This window comes from Musa acuminata, chromosome BXJ2-3, assembly GCF_036884655.1.
Source record: "Musa acuminata AAA Group cultivar baxijiao chromosome BXJ2-3, Cavendish_Baxijiao_AAA, whole genome shotgun sequence".
NCBI classification, from domain to species: Eukaryota; Viridiplantae; Streptophyta; class Magnoliopsida; order Zingiberales; family Musaceae; genus Musa; species Musa acuminata.
Window position 1 is genome coordinate 38,399,235 of NC_088340.1, and position 8,972 is coordinate 38,408,206.

Here is an 8,972-nt window from a genome sequence, read left to right on the forward strand (position 1 = left end):
ACTGTGGAGACCAAGAATCAAAGATGAAATCAGCTTAAACTAAGTTTGTCCCAGCTTTTAATTTCCATCAGACACAGTTGACCAAGTAAATAAATAAGAAAAATCATGTTCTAGATTTTGTGGATCTTGTCCATGCAGTCTTAAATGGATCATATTGTCACAGTGGTTGACAAAATCAATCAGCCTCAAACCAAAAGAAATGAATTTGTTATCAACCTAAATAAGTTAGGAACTTTAGATCAGATGGAGGGTACAATTAAGCAAACAAGTATCAAAATGATTAATAAGAAAGAGAGAGAGAGAGAGAGAGAGAGAGAGAGAGAGAGAGAGAATTATTTTAATAAGAAGTGTCATAAATTTGGTATAATTGTTATGGAACTTAATAATAAGCCTAAATGATTTCCAATAAAAGGGATAAAGCTTTTATTCACCAGATGCTCTCTCTATCACAATTGATGTACTAGTATCAACTTGTGCCTCGTTGATATATTTTTATTTTTAATAATAAGAGAAGTATTCATCTTCAATAAAAAAAAAAAATCTATTATATGAAATATTTCCTATAATTGTAAGTGGCCAGGGAACTATCTATGAAAAAGGTAAAATTGGATATGGTAATTGATTTCTATTATCTCTCTCCTTGTTACTTAAGTTACATCAATCTAACTTGTCATCGTAAGGATCACTCATATCAGGAGTCCACTTCCGACATTGATCTTTATAAGCGAGCAAATCAAGATTATATCATCTCAAAAGCTTCCAACTTTGGACGTGATCAAGAAGATTATATAATAAATTGAAAATCTTATATGACTATATATATATATATATATATATATATATATATATATATATATATATATATATATATATATATATATATAGACTGAAATGAAAACTCTCACAGCAAAACATTATATGTACTAAAAAAAATCCTAAAAGAAACAACAATTGCTGGTCTAACCAAACCCTAAAACGGATATATTTTTAAGAAAAATAACATAATAATTGTAATATTATAGAAAATTATACTTTTAGAATGGCCTTGACAATTATGTCGCTCGTATTCTCTTACTTCGGTTATCCGGTCTTTCTTATGCATAGTGAATATAATCCAAAAATGATGAACAATTCCTTCTCATATAATTGATATTTGAAATTAAAATAAAAATAAAACTTGACAATTTCTTTAGATAGCATCTCAATAAAAAAATTCAATGTTTTTTTTAATTAAAATGATCATTGTACCCCTGTTGACCACCATCCTCCACCCAGCTTCTAGTTGTGCCTCCGCCACATCGACTACCCCATATGTTGGACCCTTCAATAACAGAAACCCAATGGCCCTCGTTAGATCCCATTGGACCAACGACAAAGGTGCAGCCTCCACGACCAGTGACAAAGGCTATGAGCAAAGACGGGTCGAGCCCGAGGGGAGGGAGGAGAGAGAGGAGGCTCACTATGAGCAACAGCGAGGGTGCACCCCACCCTTCTTCATCGACGATCGATGATGAGGAGGCTACATGACTCCTTCACGGCTAATGACAGAAGCTGCGGGCAAGGGTGAGCTACCCCTCCTTCCTTGACTAATATGGAGGTTATGTATCCATCGTTGGATCTGATGAGATCGATGAAGGGACTTGCTAAAAAATAAGGATGATCGACGACGGTGTCGATCCAACAAAGTCAATGGTGGATTCGATAGAGGCAATGGTAAAATGATCTTTTTACTTGACTAGGGAGTGCTCTGCAAAATTTTTTCAAAATTGTGATGATCTATGATAAATTCTCAAACTTAAAGGTTTTTTTTCAAAAATTCATCCATTAAAATAATCTAATAAAAAATATTTTTAAGAATAAAATAAAAATTAAAAAATTTAACTTAAAAAAAACTTTAAATAAAAAATATGCATAAAATATAAAGCAAAAAAAAAAGATGGCTTTAAGTAAAAAAATTTATAAATATTAAAAAAAAACAAAAGGTAAAAAATAAATTAAAACATAAAATTAGATTAAGCCATAATGTGGGATTCTATTATACGGCCTCGCTATTAGATATTTCTATGAAATGATCAACATATTGTTATCAAACGTATATTGTGCAAGAAATTCTCATATTTAGTAGATTTACTTTTTTTTTTCTAAGATTCTATAGGAACTTCTAAATTGTCCACTTGTAATATATTTAAGGCCACCACATTCGTACATAAATCAAGTGCGTTATCATAATTTATTATCTTTTCTCTCAGCTCCATGATTCCATTAGATTTGCACCAAATCAGAAACAAGCCAATGGCTCGAAATAGAGAAAGATTAAGGTAATGCCGCCTTTTGACTCTTCCCACGTAGTTTTCAACGCATTCTCCAAGACATGCAAACGACGCACAGCGCGAAGCGAAGTGCCCGTAAGGTTGAACGTCGAACCCCGAAGTTTCACCTCCAATCACATTCGCGAAAAGCTGGGCTCCACTGAGTGTGGGTCCTACCCATTCTCTGTGCCCCGAGTGTTGGGTGTCACGGCGAGTCCGCTTCCACTGGTCTCTCTCCCCGTTGCGTACTCGTACAGGTACGTAATGTATACGTGCATGCATGTGTATGCGAGCATGGCGTGAACGCAGTTAATGACGAGGAGTCCGCTTCGTCTCTCTCTCTCTCTCAGAGCATTGCACACCACCGCAGCGGCTCAGAGCCATTAAATGTGGGGAAGTTGAAGGGAAGAGGGAGAGGGAGAGGAAGAGGGAGGGAGGGCTCTCTTCACAGGAATGCGGCACGGGCTCATTTAATTGGGGGAGTTGGGGGTCTCTCAACAGGAGAACAGGAATCCCAGGCAAACCCCACGCCACCTCTCTCCACCACCACCACCATCATCATCATGAGAGTTGGAAGTCTTTTAGGGTTTGTTGCCGTGCTCAGAAGAACTAGGGCAACCGACTGGTGAAGAAGCTCTAGCTTTAGAAGCTTAGTACAAACATCAAAGCCACCATCTGTAGATGCTAAAGATAAAAATCCTGTATTATTCTCAGAATGAGAATGAAATATTAGCAATCTGTTGATCTCCCTATCAGTTCTTACACTATAACATCACATGATTTGCTAGATGTATGTAAATATGGACTCATACGACATTCTCATTTGACTTTGTTCCAGAAATTAATGTGTCTCACATTTGCTGTGAAGCTCATAGACAATAAGTCTTGACACAACAACAAGACTTGGTAACATTTGTTGTAGCTCGATCACATAAATGATCTCTTTATCTGTATGCACTCAAACAATCAGAGACATTGAGTTGGATATTTCTAGTTTATTGGATCAAGACATTACTATAAATCACTTGAGACTGTGTTCTCTATCTTCAACATTGTTTCTCTGATAGATGTGATGTAATAAACCTGTATCTCTTACGTAGTGCCTGGTTCATGTTCTTAATCTTCAAGAAATGGTAATGAATGAGCAGCTGAGTTTGATTCAGATGTCGTTGTTCTTATCACTGCATGTGTATATCTTCCAACAAGAACACTATAAATTCCTTTAGCAGCACATGATGCAGTAATTCTAGTTTCTTCAACTTAGTAATCTCTAGAGTTTTGTGTATGGCCAATCGTCCCTTTCATCTTATGCCCATCTTGTGGAAGAATTCAAAGCACATAGCTGCTCTCTCTCTCTCTCTCTCTTTCTCTCTCTCTCTCTTCTACCCTAATAACACCACCCTCTCAATAAATGCAGTTGCACCCTCTCAATACGCTCTGCAATAACTCCTCCTCGCCACTTCCTCTCCACCTGTTCCCTTTCCTCCTTTCTCCCTTTCCCTTCCGCTCCTTCCGTCCCTCTAATGGCCTCTCCCATGGTGCCTTCTTCCCTGAACCCACCTCAACCTCTTTCTTGCATGCACTGAGCCCTAATCTCTTTCAGTTGCTCTCCGCCTGTTGGAGAACGAGGAGAGGAGGAGAGAGAAATGTATATGTGCGTGTGTGCATGTCCCAGGAGTAGATCTTAGTCATATGAGCCTCTAAGCTTCGTTCTTTGCTTAGATATCAAGTTACATGGCGTTAATCGCCGTGTATCTCGTCTTTCTCTCTCCTCTGCGTCTATAAAACTTGCAGGTAGTTCAGAAACCCAACCATAGTCCAATCTGCAGTCCTCTGGCTAAGAGGAATCGACACCGAGAGAGAGAGAGAGGAGGGGGAAGGATCAGGGTTTGGTCAAGAGAAATATGCCTGTGGGGATCATGATACCAGCAAGACAAGCACCGTCCATGATCGGGAGGAACGCCGGCACCAGTTATGGATCCTCATCAGTGTTGTCGCTCAGCCAGGTCAACAGAAACTCCATCCATGCCTCTCTTCTCTATCATCCTTTTGCTCTAACACTCTTCGTAAGTTGTATTCACGATCTTGTCCATGATACGGTGAGAAGTGAAAGATCTGAGGACTCCTGTACTGCACAGGTTTTCCGTCTTTATGTTCTTTTTCGGCTCCTAATCTCCTTGCTCCCTTGAATTCTCTCCGTGTTGCCTCTAGCCTTATCTTTCCTTGACAGATCTACAGATTACAGAAGAAGAAGAGGATTAAATGACTCCTTTTGTTGCGTTGCTTGCAGCCGAACTTGTTGGAGGGGCAGCAAATCCCACTTCAGTACCAGCATCACAACCAGCTGATGGAGCTCGCACCGACGACCACAGGAGAGAGCGAGATGCCGAGGGCACGAGAGGAGGACTTCGAGAGCAAGTCGGGAAGCGAGAACATCGAGGTTGCGTCCGGCGATGACCAGGACCAGAGCCAGCGGCCACGGAAGAAGCGCTACCACCGCCACACACAGCATCAGATTCAAGAAATGGAAGCGTAATGCCCTCTTTTGCTACTGCTGCTGCAGCAGCTGCCTTTTTATGCACTAAGAACACCACCACCAAGAAACCAGAATTGGTTTCAGTCCTTTCTACTAGTTTTCTAGGGTTTGATCCTCTAAAACCATTTCTTTCTTTACATATGATATCCAAGGGGAAAAAAAGAAATTGCTAGTGATTGTTCTTGTTCATGGAATAACACAGAGGACCTTTTGTTCCCCATTGTTCTTAATACCTCCTTTTTCTTGATTTGCTTATATTATCTTTTCTAAGAAAATATGCTATTTAGTTGTCTTCTATGTATATATATATATATCATCCATTTTCCCCCTCATTTTTTAAATGTATTTTTAACAATTTCTTGATTATATTATACTGAAAATTAAACTCATATACATATATGAATAGTTTTTTATAAACCATTTTTCATAGTTTTTAATGCTTTTATAACAAGTCCTTGACATATCCCACTAATAGTTAACCTCTCTCTCTCTCTCTCTCTCTCTCTCTCTCTCACACACACACACACACACATTGATATATGATATCCAGGAACAAATACAAATAAATAAATCCTAGGTGTTCTTTTTCATGGAATAACACAACAGACCTTTTTGTTTCTTTTGTTGAATTGTTTATATTATTTTTTCTTAAAAAAATACTATATTATTGATCCTATGATATATGTATATAAACCAATTCTTGACATATTACACTGATTTATGAATGCATATATAGGTAGCTTTCTTCTTAGATCTATTAATGGATAACAGATCATATTACATGCTGCCATGTTGCTTTCAGTTTCTTCAAGGAATGCCCTCACCCTGATGACAAGCAGAGGAAGGAGCTCAGCAGAGAGCTCGGCCTCGAACCTCTCCAAGTCAAGTTCTGGTTCCAGAACAAACGCACCCAGATGAAGGTACACCTCCATGTCTCCAAGAACTGCCACCGTGATACCTTTGACCTTCTCATCGACAACCCCATCATGATCCACTAATCTCTGGTTTCCGAGTTGTTTCATGGGTGCAGAACCAGCACGAGCGGCAAGAGAACAACCAGCTGCGAGCCGATAACGAGAGACTCCGTGCTGAGAACTTACGGTATAAGGAGGCCCTCAGCAACGCCTCGTGCCCCAACTGCGGCGGGCCTGCCTCCCTCGGCGAGATGTCCTTCGACGAACACCACCTCAGGATCGAGAACGCTCGGCTTAGAGAAGAAGTAATCTTCCTTCATTTTCACCACAAGGCTTCGATTGGCGCCTGACAGGGCTAATTGCACCCTTCCTTCCTTGACAGATCGATAGGATATCAGGGATCGCCGCCAAGTACGTCGGCAAGCCGATGGCGTCGTACCCGCTGCTCTCGCCTTCCGTCCCTTCCCGCCCGCCGTTGGATCTCGGCGTCGGAGGCTTCGGCGGCCAGCAGGGCGTCGGCGGGGAGATGTTCGGGCCGGGAGAGCTGATGAGGAGCGTGTCGGGTGCGGCCGAGACGGACAAACCGATGGTCGTCGAGCTTGCGGTGGCCGCCATGGAGGAGCTCATCCGGATGGCGCAGCTGAACGAGCCGCTGTGGATACCCGCCGGGCTTGACAACGCCACCGAGGCCCTCAACGAGGAGGAGTACGTCAGGACGTTCCCGAGAGGGATCGGTCCACGGCCGTTCGGGCTCAAGTCGGAGGCATCGCGGGAGACGGCGGTGGTGATCATGAACCAGATGAACGTGGTGGAGATCCTCATGGATGTGGTACGTAAAGTCGCAGTCTTAGCAGGTGTTTCAGGGAAGAAGGCTCGATCGGATCATACATGCGCCTAATTCTCGTCTTCCACAGAATCAGTGGTCGAATGTGTTCTCGGGCATCGTGTCGAGGGCCATGACGCTCGAAGTGCTCTCAACTGGAGTGGCAGGCAACTACAATGGGGCTCTGCAAGTGGTATGGCTTCTTCCCTGCCCTGGAAAAACTACATCTCCATGAAGGGGGGATTGTTATTATTTACTTCATGGAATCCTCAGATGACAGCAGAGTTCCAAGTGCCATCTCCACTCGTCCCAACTCGACAGAGCTTGTTCGTGAGGTACTGCAAGCAGCACGCTGATGGAACCTGGGCAGTGGTTGACGTTTCCCTCGACAGCTTGCGCCCCAGCCCAGTCCTGAGATGTCGAAGAAGGCCATCCGGTTGCCTGATCCAAGAGATGCCTAATGGTTACTCGAAGGTGAAGAATCTAGTCCACTAAAAGTGGATTCCACCCCAGAATGCATCTGTCTGTAACATGTTCAACTTGCTTCTTCTATCGTGCCGCAGGTTACTTGGGTGGAGCACGTCGAAGTGGATGACAGGTCTGTTCACAGCATCTACAAGCCATTGGTCAACTCGGGCCTGGCGTTCGGTGCAAGGAGGTGGGTCAGCACCTTGGACAGGCAATGCGAGCGGCTCGCGAGTGTGATGGCCAGCAACATACCCTCAGGAGACGTCGGTGGTAAGCCAGCCATCTGTTGACATGATCATCGACAAGCTTGAGGTAGATTGAACTCTCTGTTCTTTGCGCAGTGATAACTACACCGGAGGGCAGGAAGAGCATGTTGAAGCTGGCTGAGAGGATGGTGATGAGCTTCTGCGGCGGTGTCAGTGCTTCGACCACACATCAATGGACTACTTTGTCTGGAAGTGGTGCGGAGGACGTGAGGGTTATGACGAGGAAGAGCGTGGATGATCCCGGTAGGCCTCCTGGTATCGTCCTCAACGCCGCCACCTCCTTCTGGCTTCCGGTCCCGCCGAAGAGGGTCTTCGATTTCCTTCGTGATGAGAGCTCGCGCAGTGAGGTACTCGAACTTCAGCGTGGTTCTCTTGGAATTGCTGCAGTTGCAGTGAGTTCGTCACTCACATGGTGTTGTTGGTGCAATTGCAGTGGGATATCCTGTCGAATGGGGGTGGCGTTCAAGAGATGGCTCACATCGCCAATGGCCAGGATCATGGGAACTGTGTCTCCTTGCTGCGCGTCAACGTAAGCATCATCTGCATCTTTTGCCGGCCTCTGATCACTGTGGTTGACTCGATGGTGGTTTGCAGAGCACGAACTCGAACCAAAGCAACATGCTGATACTGCAGGAGAGCTGCACCGACGCGACGGGCTCGTACGTGATCTACGCGCCGGTGGACGTCATCGCCATGAACGTGGTGCTCAACGGCGGCGACCCCGACTACGTCGCCCTCCTGCCGTCAGGGTTCGCCATTCTTCCCGACGGGCCATGCGGCGGCGGAGGAAGGGTGGAGGAAGTAGGCTCCGGTGGCTCCCTGTTGACTGTGGCGTTCCAGATCCTGGTCGACTCCGTCCCCACTGCCAAGCTCTCCCTCGGATCGGTCGCGACGGTGAACAGCCTCATTGCTTGCACCGTCGAACGGATCAAGGCTTCAGTTGCAGGCGAAGTGGCTCGCTGAGAATAGCAAGCACGCGGCATGGATAGGTAAGAAAGAACCCAAGCTTACTCATCTACCTCCTCGTCGACCTACTTGGTAATCTGCGACTCGCTACCATGAGCAGGAGGAGAGGAAGTTGGGGGAGGGTGGAGATTAGGACATCATCTGTGGGAAGTCAAGAACGCACCTCACGCTAACCTTGGCTCTCGGCCACCGCCGCCGCCATGCAAGGAGGGCTGGTTCGGGTATTGACTTCCCCCCATTTCATGACTACAACCACAGTTCTCTCGCTCTGTCTGTGTCTCTCTCTCCTATCGATCCTTTTGTGTTGCTGGCCTTGAAGTGTTCGTTGAAGTGTTCGTTTTGAGCTTTGGTTTAGCTTTGGTGTTCCTTGCTTTCAGAATCTTGTTTGCTTTGGAACCTGCATTGGTGTGAAGGATAGTATTGAAGACATGCTTTGGAACCTGCTACATCTTAGTCCTACTTGAAGCCATGAGTGTTTTACTCTTTATGATGCAGGATACCATTATACAAAATAGATAAAGCCAGTAGGATTTTTAGTCCAGTATAAAAATATACAAAATTTAAATACCAATCAGTAAAAATATTCCACCATAATTTTTGGCTAAAAGCATGTCATCAACCCTAATGTATTCTTTAGCAAGGACATCACTTGAAAGAATGTAACTTACTGGATACTGTAGCGGCTTTTGA

General features: G+C 44.1%; 1 protein-coding gene across 1 annotated transcript; it reads left to right on the plus strand.

Annotated features, from left to right (window-relative positions):
• The first annotated feature begins 3,747 nt into the window (after window positions 1-3,747).
• On the plus strand, window positions 3,748-8,728 carry LOC135608108 (homeobox-leucine zipper protein ROC2-like). Its single transcript, XM_065100586.1, has 12 exons — window positions 3,748-4,315; window positions 4,600-4,841; window positions 5,648-5,765; window positions 5,876-6,064; window positions 6,142-6,588; window positions 6,674-6,775; window positions 6,856-7,056; window positions 7,146-7,320; window positions 7,392-7,663; window positions 7,750-7,845; window positions 7,911-8,305; window positions 8,383-8,728. The coding sequence occupies exons 1-11, from the start codon at window positions 4,214-4,216 to the stop codon at window positions 8,277-8,279; spliced, it is 2,313 nt and encodes a 770-aa protein (XP_064956658.1). The 5' UTR covers window positions 3,748-4,213; the 3' UTR covers window positions 8,280-8,305; window positions 8,383-8,728.
• Window positions 8,729-8,972: the final 244 nt, after the last annotated feature.